At 49.7% G+C, this 16,741-nt stretch overlaps 1 protein-coding gene across 15 annotated transcripts in view; it reads right to left on the bottom strand.

Moving 5' to 3' along the window:
• Positions 1 to 16,741, bottom strand: part of Gtf2ird1 (GTF2I repeat domain containing 1) — a 101,802-nt gene that overhangs the window by 56,109 nt on the left and 28,952 nt on the right. For all 15 annotated transcript variants that reach the window (XM_052168237.1, XM_052168239.1, XM_052168240.1 and 12 more), the window contains exons 2-3: positions 6,520 to 6,648; positions 2,974 to 3,115 (exon numbers count right to left, since the gene is read on the bottom strand). In XM_052168237.1, the coding sequence (XP_052024197.1) occupies positions 2,974 to 3,115; positions 6,520 to 6,642 (265 nt within the window). In that variant the 5' untranslated portion in view covers positions 6,643 to 6,648. The remainder of the gene's footprint in view (positions 1 to 2,973; positions 3,116 to 6,519; positions 6,649 to 16,741) is intronic.

The following is a 16,741-nucleotide window of genomic DNA, read 5'->3' as shown; positions in this document are numbered from 1 at the left end:
CTAGCCAAATTAACCCACAGCCCCCAGCTTCCCAGGGTTCCCCCTCCCCACTGGGGGAGATGTTAGCATATCTTTATGAAATATTGGTGGGTTTTTTTGTTTGTTTGTTTGTTTGTTTGTTTGTTTTTTGGAGACAGGATCTCTCTATGTAGCCTGTGGGGCTGGCCTTGCATTCACAGAGATCTACCTGCCTCCACTTCCCAAGTCCTGGGATTAAAGACATACTTGAAGCTACGTCGTCAAGTTACGTTAAGGATGAACGAGGGGAGAACAGGGGTAAAGGGGCCTCGTGGCCCCTTCCGGCTTGGAGCTAGCTCTCCTTAGAAACCTTCCAAGCTTGAAATAAAAGATCTCAATTCTGAATGCTCGAAATAGTGACTTTCTGGCTGTGGAAAACAAGATACACTGTCCCTAGGGAGGCTTGGGGTGGGAGGCTGGAAGACCCTGCCACACCCAGTACCCGAGCCCAGCCGTAGAGGCTACAGTCTGGGAAGTATCTATATGATCCACCTATAGATCTGCTAACTGGACATGCAGTGCTGGATTAGTCTGGGGTGGCCACCAAGCAAACCATCCATGGCTAGTGTCTGGGTGTCCACGGGGACCCCTGGCATCCCCCCACCCCACCCCACCCCCAGATCTATCTCGACTTTGAAGAAGTAAGGAAGGATCTGAGAACTGGAGTCCTGACCTTGAACCTGCACACTGTGGGGGTGGGGTGGCTACTCCGGTTTGTTACAGCGATTTGAATAAGACTGATCCACCACAGGCTCTTATATTTGAATGCTAGGTCACTAGAGAGTGGCGCTATTTGAAATGATTAGGAGGTGTGGGAGGAAGTGGGGGGGGGTGGACTTTGAAGTTTCAGAAGCCCATGTCAAGCCCAGACTTTCTTTTCCGGCTGCCTGAGGATCCAGATGTAGAAGTCTCAGCTCCTTCTCCAGCACCGTGTCTGCCTGCCGTGATAATGAACCTCCGAACCTGTGAGCTAGCCCCAATTAAATGTTTTCTTGTATAAGAATTGCCTTGGTCATGGTGTGTCTTCACACAGCAACAGAAACCCTAAGACAGTTGTCAAACTGAGTAAATCTGGAATTAACTAAAACCCAAAGGACAAGTAAGTGAAGAAGTTCTTTGTTTGCTTGTTTCTTTGTTTCTTTCCTTCCTTCCTTTCCGATGTGTTTATTTTTATTTGTGAGCATACTATGGCTGTCCTCAGACACACCAGAAGAGGGCATCAGATCCCATTACACACGTTTGTGAGCCACCCTGTGGTTGCTGGGAATTGAACTCAGGATCTCTGGAAGAGCAGTCAGTGCTCTTAACCGCTGAACCATCCTCTCTCCAGCCTGAGGGACTTTTTCTTAATTAAATCATTTGAAGTTGGAAGACTCAAAGCTTCTAATCTTTGAGGTGGAAAGATCAACCTTTAATCCAGATCTTTTGAGGTGGGCAGAGCCACCACCACCCTTTAATCTGTGCCACACCTTCAGCTGGCAGCCAGTATAAAGGACACAGAAGAAGAAATCTCGCTGACTCTTCGCCTGCTCACTTCAAGGCTTGCTAGCACGCCCACTCCTTCACCGGTATTAGAGCCTACTTCTTCCAGATTCTAGTGTGTACTGAAGACCTCCAGCCTCAGGAAATGAGCAACTACTGGATTCTTGGACCTTCTGTTGGTGGACAACCATTGTTGGACTAGCTGGCTCTCAACCTGTCAGCCACTCTAAAAAACCTAAAAAAAATTATTACCTATACATATGTAATAATTTTTTCCCCTATAAATTCTGTTCCTGACTAATATACACATATCTTCAATCTTGAGCTGAGCCTCTGGGTTAGGATAATAGGCCCACCGTGACTCAGTTTCTCACTTTGCATACCATGGGTGACATTTTCCTGACCCTCTGGGAGAGGTAAAGAGGTTTCAGGCCAAGAGCCCAGCATGGAGTGCTGCTCAGTTTTGGGGATGGGACCTAGGGCCTTGGGAGTGCTAAGTACAGCACTCTACTTCTGGGCCACCACACTGGGCGATTCTAGGCAGACACTACGTCTGGGGCCATCCTGCCTCAGAGCCTTCTTACCTACAGCCCATGTATACTGAGCACTTCCTGGCCAAAATGATCAACAATACGTCACCGCACAAGGCTGGTGTGAGCTTACACGTGCAATACACTCACACGTGGCTAAATAACTGAACAACTGTGGCTGGTCCCTAATTATACTCAGTCAAAAAGTATCAACTGGGGCTTGGAATGTGGCTCACTTAGCAAAATGGTTGACAAGCAGGCGTGAAATCCTGAGTTCCACCCCCGCATCCTGTACAGCAGAACTGGTGGTGAGTGCTTTCCTCTCCTGGGAAATTGGAACCAAGAAGACCAGGAGTTCAAAGCCAGCCTGGGCTACAGGAGGACCCTGACTTAAAACAGCAAGGGGTCAGCGAGATGGCTCAGCAGGTAAAGAAGCTTGCTGCCAAGCCTAAAGATCTGAGTTCGATTCCTAGTGGTGGAAAAGGAAACTGACTGTAGCAAATCTCCTGATGTCTGTATTCCTGCCATAGCGCGCAACTGCCTATATACACAGAATATAAAGTCAAAACGAAACAGACAAAAAGAGAACAATCATCAAAAACAAGTAGACCAGTGGCTGAGGGTGTGGTTAAGCTCAGTACCATTGTACTTGCTTGGTCGGCATAAGGATCCAGGTTCGATCCTGAGCACCATTGAAAACTACAGTGGAATTGTAGAATTGGGTGACTGCACTGGGTCTCAGTGTTCCCCTCTAAAAATGGGCACGTAGCTGTGGGTAGTTATGAGGCTCAGTGACAGGAGTTGCTGGGCAGTTTCTGCAGGTTCCATTTGGAACAACCTTGTGTCTTTAAGCTGGACAAAGCAGGGGAAACAAGGGATGGGTCAGAACCCTTGTCCTTTAGAAAGAGCAGGGTCCCGGCCATGGAAGGCATAGGGTACTCACGGCAGAACCTGAGGAAGTCTGACTGGAGCTCCTTCCGGGTGTTCAAGAACGCCCTTCCCTTCTCGGTGCCCATGACGAAGACGCTCTCATTGTGTACCGCCACGCAGGCCACCTCCGTGTTCAGCTTGGAGAGCGCCGAGCACTGTGGGGGAGGGGTGGGTATGTGAGCTAAATCCAGACCAGCCTGGGACCCAGCATAGCAGTGTGTGCCTGTAATCCAGCGCCTGGGAAGCTGAGACAGGATTAGGCATTGGAGGCCAGCCCTAGCTACAGAGACAAGGCTGTTGATGAGATGCACCTTCTAGACCAATCTGGTCACTTGGCACTGGGACACAGGGTAGTGACCGTCTTCCATAAACTGTAGAAATGTACCCTGCAGCCTGCTTCTCAAAACTGTGGCAGTAGGCCGGGTGGTGGCGGCGCACGCCTGTAACCCCAGCATTTCTGGGAGGCAGAGGCAGGAGGATTTCTGAGTTCGAGGCCAGCCTGGTCTATAGAGTGAGTTCCAAGGCAGCCAGGGCTATCAGAGAAACCCTGTCTCAAACCAAATCCAAGACTGTGGCAGTAGAATTTCAATATCCTGATTACAGGAAAAAGAAATCTCTAGAAGAAGGGCTGTCAAGATGGTGCAGTAGAGCCGGGTGGTGGTGGCGCACGCCTTTAATACTAGCACTTGGGAGGCAGAGGCAGGTGGATTTCTGAGTTCAAGGCCAGCCTGGTCTACAGAGTGAGTTCCAGGACAGTCAGGGCTATACAGAGAAACCCTGTCTCGAAAAACAAAACAAAACAAAAATAAAACCAAAAACAAAACAAAAAAAAGATGGCGCAGTAGATAAGTTGCTTGCCTTCCATGCACAAAGACTGCAGTTCGATCCCCAGCACTTACATGAAAACGCTGGGAGTGAGGTTGGGGGGCTGTTAGCGGGCAAAGCTTTTGCAGCAGAGTGTAATGACCAGGGGTTTGGATCTCTAAATGCCTCTCTAAATGCTGGGTGTGTCCCACCAGTTGACAGGTGTAGGCAGGAGATCCTGGGAGCAAGCTGGCTAGAGGCTAGTCCAGTTGGCAAGGGCTAGGTTCTAGGGCAACATCCCCCTCAGGACAGCAGACAGCAATGGAGGAAGACGCTGGCCTCCACACACAGCATGGTCAAGTCGTCACTGGCCTTCCAAGCATACAATCCTTTCTAGATTATTCTTGCTGTGTGTTGCCAAAGATGCAAACACATGTAACATACACACACACACACACACAAACACATGTAATACACACACACAGGTACAATCATGTCACACACACAAACACATGTAATACACACACACAGGTACAATCACATGTCACACACACAGGTGCAATCACATGTCACACATACATACACACACACAAACACATGTAATACACACACAGGTACAATCACATGTCACACACACACACAAACACATGTAATACACACAGGTACAATCACATGTCACACACACACAGGTGCAATCACATGTCACACACACACACACACACACAAACACATGTAATACACACACAGGTACAATCACATGTCACACACACACAGGTGCAATCACATGTCTCTGTCTCTCTCTGTCTCTCTCTCTCTCTCTCTCTGTCTCTCTCTCTCTCACACACACACACACACACACACACACACACACACACGGTGGCACCCACTTGCAATCCCAGCACTAGGGAGGCTGACACAAGAGAATCCATGAGGCTTTCTGGCCAGCCAATCTCGTCTATTTAATGAGTTCGAACCAGTGTGAGATCCTGTCTCAAAACTAAGACAAGGTGATCTACAGCCATCCCACCCGGAGTGCACCTGGCCTTATCCTACCTCTGAAGCTAAGCAGGGGTGGGTCTGCTCAGTACTTGGAGATATACACCCCGTAAGTCCTAGGTGCTGTAGGCTTAGCTGGCTCACATCTGTAATACCAGCATTCAGGGATTCTGAGGCAGGAGGACTGCCATGAGTTTGTGGTCGGCCTGGGCTATACAGTGAGTTCCAGATCAGTCTGAACTATAGAGTACAAGGGGAATGGCACCCGAAGAATGAAACCCAAGGTGGAGTTGTGGCTTGTACATGTGTGCACACAACTCCCCCCTGATCCCCGCCCCCCCCCCCCCCCACACACACAAAATTTTCGGTGGCTAACCAAACTGGCTTACCTGGTTAGAACCAGAACTACAGTATATAAAACCCCCCAAAAGCAAAATCCTGTCTGTAAACCCAGTAGCACACAGTTGGCACTTAATAAATGCTGCTCTTGGGCTGGTGACATAGAGCAATGAATGGTTAGATCCAGGTTAAATTCTGAGTACCCACATCTGTCTGAGTGCTCACATCTGTCTGAAATACCAGCTTCAGGTGATTCAACACCCTCACAGACATATATGCAGGCAAAACACTAGTGCACATAAAATATAAATAAGTGAATGAATGAATGAATGAATGAATGCTGGTCTTGAGGCATGCATGGTATGACATGCCTTTAATCCCAGCTCCTGGGTGGTAGAGGGTCTAGACCCTTGAGTTTGAGACTGGTCTACAGAGTCAGACAGGGCGACACAGAGAAACCCTGTCTCAAAAAACCAAAACAATAAAATAAAATAACATAAAACAAAAGCTGGTCTTCATGCCAATGAGCATTTTAAGAAGAGCTTGTCCTAGGGTCACACAGCACAGAACTTGCCAAAAGCAAACAGGAATATCTAGGGAGGACGCCATGAGTTTCAGGACGGCCTAAGGTGTGAGAGACGGACCCAAGACAAAATGCTGAGAATGCGAATCATTGCTGGTGGCTCGGTCCATCAGGGCCCATGACAGTCACACTCAGGATACACGGGGCTCAGAACTATCTAGAAAGGAGGCTCTCTATGCTTAGGAGACCAGGAACTCTTGATCACGTACTTGATCACGCTGGGTGACCTCCCTAAAATGCTAATGAACACAGGCAGATCTACTTTGTAGTCCAGGCTGGTCTTGAACTCAAAATTTTCCTATTGCACCCTCCCAACTATGATTCCAGGCATATGTATGTATGTATGTATGTATGCATGCATGCATGTATGTGTGTATGTATGCATGTGTGTATGTATGTATGCATGCATGCATATATGTATGTATGTGTGCATGCATGTGTGTATGCATATGTGTATGTATGTATATGTGTATACATGCATGCATGTATATATGCATGTATGTATGTATGCATACATGCATATCCTGGTAACTATATATAAGTGTGCATGTGTAGAAGCCAGAGGATAACCTCAGCTATTGCTCCTCAATTTATTTATGTTTAAGGCAAGGTCATCTACCAGCTCGAACTTGCTCGACATGCCTGGTGTGGGCCACCAGGCATGACTTTTTATCTGGGCTCTGGAGGATTGAACTCAGGTCCTCATGATTGCAAGGCAAGAAGTTTACCACTTGTGCTATCTCTCTAGTCTCCAGCAATAAGAGATTTTGATGGACATAACCTCTCAGTTCTCCCACCTTGCCTTTGGGCCCTCTTCCCACCAGGCCAGACACTCACCATGGAGTCTAGGGCGGACACCAGACTATTAATGAGCTCGTCCTTGCGGGTGAAGGTGGAGTTCCAGCGCTCAGACCCACAGCCGTTGGTGGGGATGTCACAGTGCTTCCCCAGCAAGGCCATGGTCACCTAGAGAGAACAGAGAGGACACTGTGGGTAGTAGACACATGGTATAATTGGGTAGGCAGACAGACCTGGCTCCCAGGGTCATCTGGACTTCACAAGAGGGTCAGAGTGCCAGCTGGCCTTTCTGCCCACTATTCAAGGGCCTCAAAGCTACGGCAGAGATGTGAACTTCCACAGACCAGGAGACAGCAGCTACTGTAGAAACCTACAGGTATCTAAATGAATAAAGTATAATTATTTGCTCCTATTTGAATGAACCATTCTCAGAGAATCTAAACATTCCCTCTTAGAAGAGGGTTCCTGAGACTCAAGGAGGTGGCAACTTATGCAACTCAGGAAGCTCACGAAACTCATAAGGCTCAGGAAGCTTTCAAGACCCAGGAAACTCAGAAGCTTCCAAAGCTCTGGAAGCTCAGAGAATTGTAAGATTCACAAGGCCCCTCCCAAAGATTATAAATGTGGAGCAATTGTGTGTAAGAGAATGGGGTAGGAATATGGGGCAGAGTTCCAGAGATGCAACTTTTTATAAGTGACATTAACCATGATGAGATGGGTGTTTCGGCTACCTTTGATTGCAAGGCAAGAAGTTTACCACTTGAGGTATCTCTCTAGTCTCCAGCAATAAGAGATTTTGACGGACATAACCTCTCGGTCCATTATGTCACCCCATTATGACAAGTAACCCCTTGCCCATTGTGGTGGTTTGAAAAAGAAGAGCCCCCACAGGCTCATGTTTGAATGCTTTAGCCCCAGTTGGAGAACTGTTTGAGAAGGATTAGGAGGTGTGGTCTTATTAGAGTGGGCGTGGCTTACTACAGGAAGTGTGTCACTCAGGGTAGGCTCTGATGCTTCGAAAGCCCAAGCCAGGCAGTGTGTCTCTGTCTGCCTTCTACCCACAGATATGGATATAAAGCTCTCAGCTACTATCCCAGTACCACGCCTGTCTGCTTCCTACCAATCATGACCATGGACTAACCCCCTAAAACTGCAAACAAGCCCTCTCTTAAGTGGATTTTGTTTTCCTGTAGGGTGTCTTGGCCATGATTTCTCCTCACAGCACTGTAACAGTAACCAAGACACCCATGTTCTGGGTATAACTATTCACCCATTCTCCACGCTAGCCTCCAATAGAATTCTTTCTTCAATCTATTGTTGTCAGTGACTTCCTGGGGAAGACATTCGGTCACGTCACTTCACAACAAGGCACACACCAGCAACACAGCTGAGGGTTACGCTCCAAGGAAAAGTACCTAGGGATTCAATCCATCACCAAACTGAGCCCAATACCATGGCTGTCTAGCCATAACCCAATACTAGTCTGTCATGAGCCTAATACCATGACAGGTTCTGACTGCCAGTCACAGCCCTCTCCTGCTCACACCCCTCATGGCTGCCCACTGCCCACGTGGTTTGAACAAGGCCTTACTTTCTAGCTCCGGCTGCTTGAACTCAAGATCTTCCTTTTTCTGCCTGTCAAGAATGGAGATTACCAGCCGGCGGTTGTGGTGCACGCCTGTAATCCCAGCACTCTGGGAGGCAGAGGCAGGTGGATTTCTGAGTTCGAGGCCAGCCTGGTCTACAAAGTGAGTTCCAGGACAGCCAGGACTACACAGAGACACCCTGTCTTGGGGAGGGAGGGGGGAAGAATGGAGATTACCAGCCTGTGTCCACATCCCTATGACTGATCCTGTGGGAAAGGCACCTGACTGCCTCACCCGTGGCTTAGCTGGGCATTGCCTGCCCCCCCTCAGCTCTGCACACACCTCTGGGCTTGGTCAAGAGCTCCCAGATCAAGGCCACTGCTGAAGCCTGCGTCTGCTTCCTGGACGGGGGCCATGGACTTAGAGCAGGTGCAGATAGCCACACGCTACTTCCTCAAACTAGGGATTCTCTAGGAGAGGACTTTGGACTGATTCACTGAGGCTCCTCACAGTTCCTCTTTTGAAGATCTAAAGCCTAAATCCAAAGGCAGGGTTGCTGATTGCTGGTGGCCTGCTAGAACCTGTTCTTCCAGAGCTATCCTAAGAAAGGGGATGGTGAGGGGGTCCCACTAGCTGCCCCAGAGAGTGCCTGCCCCTCACTAGCCTGAGTAAAAGGAGGCAAGGAACAAAGGCAGGACACTCTCTGGGTTTGTTCGCCAGGGCCCTCTGAGGCCCCGGATGGGTGTGTCACCCAGCCATAGAGCTGTGGATCCACACCCTGTTTGCCACCTGTCTGCCACCTGTCAACAGGGATTCTAGACACTCGCTGGGTGGGGTAGCCAACAGCCAGGTGGCAAGGCCTTCAGGCCCACAGCCTAAAAAGGCACCAAGCTGAGGATGTCTACTGTCACTACCACTGACTCCCAGACAGTAAACACTGCAAGGGCCAAACTGCATCTGTCCACCACGGCTGACCCTCAGGGCCCAACTCATTGTCTGATGTGTGTGTGTATACAACGGGCCAGGCACAGAATCCCAGACACTCTCCAAACCTGGCTGCTGTGACCTGGGAAACTCAAGATAACAGCAGGGGCCGTAAGGTATCATAAGGGGGATAAGAAAACGCCTCAGCAAGAAACACCAGATCGGGCTGTGGAGAGATGGCTCAGTGGTTAAGAGCACCGACTGCTCTCCAGAGATCCTGAGTTCAAATCCCAGCACCCACATGGTGGCTCACAACCATCCATAAAGAGATCTGATGTCCTCTTCTGGTGTCTGAAGACAGCTACAGTGTACTTACATATAATAAATAAATAAATATTTAAAAAAAAAAACACCAGATCATTACATCAGATCAGAGAGCATCTCTGGACCCGTTTTTGGCCCTGTAAATGTTGTATTTCCTCAAAGGAAAGGAGGAGATGAAACCTATTCCCAAGCTGCGTACAATCTAATTTTCCAAGTTGATTCAATTCAGTCTCAGCTCCTGCCTGAATCGCCCCCGGTTGGCCTCGTACTTTTGGCAATATGTCCTCATCTTCTGCCTCCTCATTGTCTGACCCGTTCTGTCTTCACCTGTGTCTAGCTTGTTCTCTGCCACCCTTCCCAGCAAAACTTCCACACGCACGCCTTTCTCCACCTTGCTGCCTTATGTAGCTTCTCTTTCCCAGGCTGTACCAGAGTGGGGCGTGTCCTGTCTCTCACTCATTCTGTCACCTTTCCCCCCGAGTCGTTACTTGTCTGCCCCTCAATGAGATGGTACTTTCAAACATGGCTGCTTCGTTCTACAAACTAACCTTACCTTCATTGTTAGGGGTTAAAGGTGCATATTAAGGGTGTGTCTGTATTCCAGCCAGACCTTACTGTAATCCAGGGCGTGTCTGCATTCCGGTCAGATCATATAGACCTAGGTCTCCGAATGTGATCCCTTGCCAGAATAACCAAGTTGCTGGATTAAAGTTCCTCTACAGGCTCAGATCTGCTCTTGGACTACTGGAAAAAACTGGTTTTATGGCCAGTGAAATGGCTCAGAGGATACAGGCACTTGGCTAAGGACCTGAGTTTGATCCCCCAGGGCCTACATGGTAGGAGAGAACTGACCCCTGCAAGTTGTCTTCTAACCTCCACAGGCATATGTGCGCAGACACACACACACACACACCAAAATAAGTAAGTAAAAATGTAGGAAAAAAAATGGTTTTATCAGAACCTACTGGCCCTCATTATCTCAGCTACTCAGATGGCCAAGGCCAGCCTGGGCTACAGAGCAAATTCAAGTTATCCTGAGAAATTTAGTGAAATTCCATCTCTACCAATAACAAACGATTTAAAAGGAGGGCTGTGCATATGGTCCAGCCACAGACCACATGCCTAGAATCCCCCAGGGAGGAGCTAGAGGCATGGTTTCAATGGTAGACCAGCAGCCTACCATCTCCCAGAGAGACTCTGGAGTGTGGCTCAGTGGTAGAGCCCCTGCCTAGAATCCTCTAATGACGGGCTGGGGGTGTGGCTCAGTGGTAGAGCCCCTGCCTAGAATCCCCCAGGGAGGGGCTGGGGGTGTGGCTCAGTGGTAGAGCCCCTGCCTAGAATCCCCCAGGGAGGGGCTAGGGGCGTGGCTCAGTGGTAGAGCCTCTGCCTAGAATCCCCCAGGGAGGGGCTGGGGGCGTGGCTCAGTGGTAGAGCACCTGCCTGACAAGTTCAAAGTCCTAAATTCCATCCTCTGCATCACAAAAATAAATTAATATATCAATAAATAAGCCAAGCCAGGTGTACACACCTATGATTCCAAGCATTTGGGAAATAGGCAAAATGACTAGGAATTCAAAGACATCATCTGCTGCACAGTGAGTGTAAGGCCAGCCGGGATAGGAGACCCTGTCTCAAAACAGATTAACAAGGAAAATAAAAAACAGCTGGATGTAATGGTACACACTTTTAGTCTTAGCACTTGGGAGGCAAGTGGTGTGCCTGTCTCTGAGTTTGGAGCCAACGTGGTCTATATAACAGGTTCCAAGCCGGCCAGGGCTCCACCGTGAAAGTGTCTCAAAAAACTGAAAGAAAACTCTGTGTTGTGAAGAGACGTCGAGGATAGACCACTTGGGGATATGGAAGAGGGACCATGGTGAGGATGCTCTGGAAAAAACAGAGGCTGCTGGTGACTTTGTCCTGGTCCTTCTGTGGCCCTAGGTCACCCCTGATGGGGTGCTGGGGAGGGTCAGCTGGCTAACTGTACTCACTCATAGCCAAGACATCCAGGAGCCCAGGAGCCTGAGGCTTCCCGTACAGCCAAGCCCTACAGCAATGGCTGCCAGCTCCTCTGAGCCCTTGGGTCAGTCCCAACCCCCCAGCTGCCCAGGCCCAAATCAAATCAGGGCCAGGCAAGCAGCAGTAGCTGGCACTCTTGACCTCCAGTTCATTCCAGACTGTCCTGACTCCTCCTGGCCAAGGTCCTAATCTACTTAGGAGAGAACCGGGGACTCCGAGCCAGAGGGCCTGGGAGACAGAAGGGAGCTGGCCTGTGGGGCCATCCTAAATCTAGCTAGCTCGGCTTACAGGACCCTCCTGTCTCCAGGACAGTCCCGGTGAGGTCCTTGGGAAGTGGCCTGCTGTATACAGGAGTCAAGAGACACCTCAGGCCCAGATATGTTAGGAGAACAAATGTGAAGGGGAAACAGGGCAGGCAGGATGGGTGAAGGCGCCGGCCACCAAGAATGCCGAGTTTGATCCACGGGAACTTGCATGGTAGAAGACAACCAAGTCCTTAAAACTGACCTCTGATCTGTACGTGTACAAATCATGGCGCATGCACGTATATGAACACACACACAACACTAATTTTAAAAACTGACTTTTAATCAATACATAAGCCAGGTAAAGTAAAAACCTGACTTTTTTTTTTTAACTTAGATGAAAAACAGGAAATATAAAGTATGATAAGCAAATTAAGCGCCCAGAGGATGGGAGAGGAAAGGATGGGAAGGGAAGGCAGAGGAGGGGAGGGAAGGCCAGGGGAGGGGAGAGGAGGTCAGGGGAGGGGAGGGAAGGTCAGGAGAGGGGAGGGGAGAGGATCAGACCAGTAAAGAGAAGCCCCAGCCCCAAAACAAGTAGAGTAGGCCACCAGAAGGGACATGAAAGGCCAGTGTGGTGGCTAATGCCTATAATCCTAGCACTTGAGAGGTTGAGGCAGGAGGATTGCGAGGTACAGGTGCCTCTGACTACACAGTGAGAGTGGACCTCAAGACACAAGGCCAGGCCAGGTAAGATGGCTTCCCTGTTGGCATAGGTGCCTGACACCCAGCCTGATAATCTGAGCGGAATCCCGAGGACTCAACGTGGCGGAAAAAGAGAACTGACTTCCACGAGTCGTACACACGTGCAGCGACACCGCGAGCACCAGTGTGCGCATGTGCACACACATAATACAATGAAAAGGTATCAAAGAAATCCAACAGCCTTGTGACCAAGGCAGGCCCTGCGGGAGCTGGGCTCACCTGCCGTCTCTCTCTTCTGTACTGTCTCCTGGAGAGATGGCTCAGTGGGTAAAACAACCCACTCCATAAAAGTGAGGAGCTGGGTTCAAATCCCCGGTGTCTATCTGAAAAGCTGAGATTGACTGAGCGTGCACTCGCTGGCCAACAAGGCCAGCCAAAATGACCTGCTTCTGGCTCGGTGAGAACAACAGAGGCAGACACAGGATGTCTCTGCTGGGCTTCTGCATGTGTGTGCCTGGGCAGGTCAACACACACACACACACACACACACACACACACTCGCCAAATAAATAAACATGCTACAATGAAAATACAAGTACATCCCAACTGGAAAAGAACGAGGAAGGCTGATGGGCTGATGCACAGAGATCAGGGGCGGAGCCACAGAAGTGAAGACACCCAAGAGGCGCGAAGCCAAGAGGGTCAATGCCAAGAAAGCACAGCCTTGGCAGAGGCCCCGGGGCTCACGCCGCTCTGTCCACACTGGCCAGCAGGAGGGAGGGAGAGGCAATCTCAGAGTCCTCCATTCTTTCCCAAGTTCTGGATAAGCACAAGTACAAGTCTCGAGGACTCTAATATAGTTTGTAAGCCACACCCAGGAGGAAGAAGCAGACAGATCTCTCTGTTCGAGGACAGCCTGGTCTACACATGAGTTCCAGGATAGCCAGGGTTACACAGAGAGACTCTGTTTCAAAAACAAATAAACAAAACAAAGCAAATAAAAAAAAAAGTTTTCGAGACTGTTCAAGTAGCCCAGGCTGGTCACTATGTAGCCAAAGGCTACAAGGCTGTTATAACGCCTATCAAGCCTTGACCTAGGATTCCAGATTCTCCAGCCTCCTCTTTGAGTGTTGGGATTGTAGACTTCCACCCTGTTTTATGTGCTGCTGGGAATAGAACCCTGGGCTTCCTGGGTATTCAATAGCCCATTTGTTTTTTGTTTTTTTGTTTTGTTTTGTTTTGTTTTTGTTTTGTTTGAGATAGGGTTTCTCTGTGTAGCCTTGGCTGTCCTGGAACTCACTCTGTAGACCAGGCTGGCCTCGAACTCAGAAATCCGCCTGCCTCTGCCTCTGGGATTACAGGCGTGCGCCACCACACCCACCTGCCTCAGCCTTCTGGGTGCTGGGGTTAAAGCCGCTGCCACCACCACCACCACCACCACCACCACCCCTCGTGCCACATTCTTACAAGGACAGACACAGAACAGGTAGATTGAACACAACGCTTTTCATCACAGAGCTTGTGTGTTTGTGTGTGTTTGGTGGTGGTGGTGGTGGTGGTTCTGTGATCTCAAGGCCAGCATACACAGTGAGTTCCAGGCCACATAGGGCTACACTGTGAGACCCTTTCTCAGATTAAAAAAAGGGGGCGGGGAGGTGGGGGGAAGGGGAGGGTTAGCTTGAAGAACCGAACGCGGTTGGTGTTGTGACTTAGCAATACTGTGTCTCCCCAAAGGCTCGTCTGTTGACAGCTTGGTCCCTAGCTGATGATGCTACTGAAGAGTGGTGAGATCCGGAGGGTACTCCATCGCTGACCCACGGAAGGGTCACAGTGGAGAGGACTAGGAGCAAGTGGGGCTCAGCCGGGGGAAGTGGGTCACTGGGGCCTGGGTTTTGATGGATGTATCTTGTCTCTTTCCTTTCCCTCTCCCTCCCTCCACCCCTCTTCTCTCCTCCCACCTTGCCCTCTCCCTCTCCATCTCTCTCTCTGTTTCCTGGAGGCCGTAAGACCAGCGGACAGCAGCCTCCTCCTCCTCCATCCCCATGATCCCCACACCTCCTGCTCCCAGGACCATAAGGCCCTGCCTCACCTTAGATCCAAATAAAAGGATCAGCAGACCTCGGAATTTGAGTCCTTAGAAACTATGAGTCAAAAAAATAAACCTTTCCTCCACTTAAACAGTTTCTCTGGGTATTTTGTCACAGTATCGACCAACACACATGGCCCCCAAGCCAAGGCACGCCAATGCCACGAAAGGTCAGAGGCCAGGAATGATTCTCCCTGACCCACCAGAGGGAGCCGGGTCCTACCTCCATAAAGGAGGTAATACAGATTCTCTTGTCTCCGGTGCCTTGTTTATAGCTTGAGCCCCGTTAATCTGAAAATGTGATATCCAAAATGCTCTAGAAGCTAAAACTCTTGAGTGCTGGCTGATAAGATGCCACAGGAATCTATCCTGACCTCTTGTAGCCTTATGGAGGCCTAGGTAAAGATCATCCAAAATTACCTTCACAATAGTGCGTCCTTGTAGTCTTGGCATTCAGAAGGTAAAGGTTGTGGCTCAGCCTAAGCTTGAAGCCAGCAGGGTCTACAGGGTGAGTTCTAGACCACCCATGGCTATATAATGAGACTCTAGCTCTAAATAAACAAGCAAACAGATTTAAAAAAAACTTGCTAGGCATGGCTGGGCTTGCTGAGAATCCAGCGTTTAGGAGGTAGAAGCAGGGCAGCTTGGGCTGTATAAGATTTCTGTCTCAGAAATATCTACCAATTAACCAGTGGATCCTCTGGGTATAAAGGCATCCTGCTGTGTTCAGAGCACTTAGGAGGATCCAAGAGTTCAAAACCAGGGACCTGGGGAGAAGGCTCAGTAGGAGAGTGCCGGCTGTGCAAACATAACACGCGAGTGTGGCTTCCCAGCATCCACAGAAAAGCCAGGTGCGGCAGCAGCACACACCTCTACTCCCAGTGCTGAGAGGAAGAGACAGGCAGATCCCAGGAGGCTCACTGGCCAGGCGGACTGTCAAAAACAAAAACAAAACAAAAAACAAACCAAAAAACCCAGCCAGCTCCAAGTTCAGTGAGAGACCCTGTCCCAAACTGATAAGGAAGAGAAGGATCTGGGAAGACATCCCCACAGGTACCTCTGGACTCTGCATGCACCTTCAGAGGCACGGAGAGGCGCCCACACCCAAGTACACAGTTCAAAACCAGCCATAGATATATAGCATGCTCAAGGCCGGCATGGACTACACAAGACTCTGTCTAAGAAACGCCAAACATAAGAAAAATAAATAAATAAAATAAAACAATACAAAGCCCAATTCACCAGCCAGCAAGATGAAGACACTGGAACTATGTCTCCCAACCTGAGTTCAGTCCTTGGGACCCCCATGATCTAAGAAGCATCTCCTGCAAGCTGTCCGTGGCACACGCCTGCCCCTCCTCACCTGGTAAAAATGTAATAAATGGTGTTTTTAAATCACGGGGCTGGAGAGGAAGCTCAGTGACTAAGGCGAGGTACCGTTCTTCCAAAGGACCCTAGTTCAGTTCCCAGGACCAACACTGGCTGGCTCCCGCCCTGTCATTCTAGCTTCTAGACAAAGCCCCTCCTCACGTGCACACACCCACACATCCGTGTATGCATAATTAAAAATAAAAAAAATAAATTTAAAAAATATCGAATTACCTTCAGGCTACATGCATAAGGTACAGTTGCAACAGGAACCAATTCCTTGTTCGGACTTGAGTCCCGTCCCCAAGGTAGTTCGTGATCAGACACGAATATTCCAAAATCCAAGGAAACCTCAAATCTGAGATGCCTGTGGTCTCAAGGGTCTGGCTTGTACTTCTTGCTACACTCCGGGGCCATCCGGACAGGCTCCTACACTGTTCAGCAGACAGACCCCCCGCCCCTTGTCCTCAGGCCCCAGGTACAGACACACAAGGCCTCCCAAGGGGCTCAGAACTCCGCAAATCGCAGGTCTGGGTCTGCTACTAATAAACTCCTTACTCTCTTCCCCACTGGAACCCCAACAAGAGCTGCTGGAGAGATCTAGAATCTTCTGGAGCCAGGAAAGGTTCTCTGACTCAGTATCACTGTCCCGAGGACCAGAAGAGCAGGTGGCGGTGCCAATGCGGGAGAGAAAACTCACAAGGCAAATGCGAGAGGCAGAGTCAGGCACGCACGCCACCCAAACACAGCCTCCGCACCATATGCTTGTGTTTCTCCAAAAAAGAAGGCAGAGAGAACAAACAAAAGTCAGCGTCTCCCATCCAGGTTGAGGGGGAAGAAGGTTGTTGGCCCTCAGCAACCCACAGTCCCCATTTCCTGTTGTATGAGCTGCCCAGAGGGGAAGGAATTGCCCAGGGCCGTGGGTTCCAGAACCCTGTCAGTGTTCTACCCATAGCTGGGAGAGAACGCTCCAGTCCAGCTCCCGGCTGCCTAGGCCTTTCTTTCTTTCT

Source organism: Apodemus sylvaticus, chromosome 22 (genome assembly GCF_947179515.1).
Source record: "Apodemus sylvaticus chromosome 22, mApoSyl1.1, whole genome shotgun sequence".
NCBI lineage: Eukaryota > Metazoa > Chordata > Mammalia > Rodentia > Muridae > Apodemus > Apodemus sylvaticus.
This window is presented reverse-complemented; position numbering and strand designations above follow the sequence as displayed.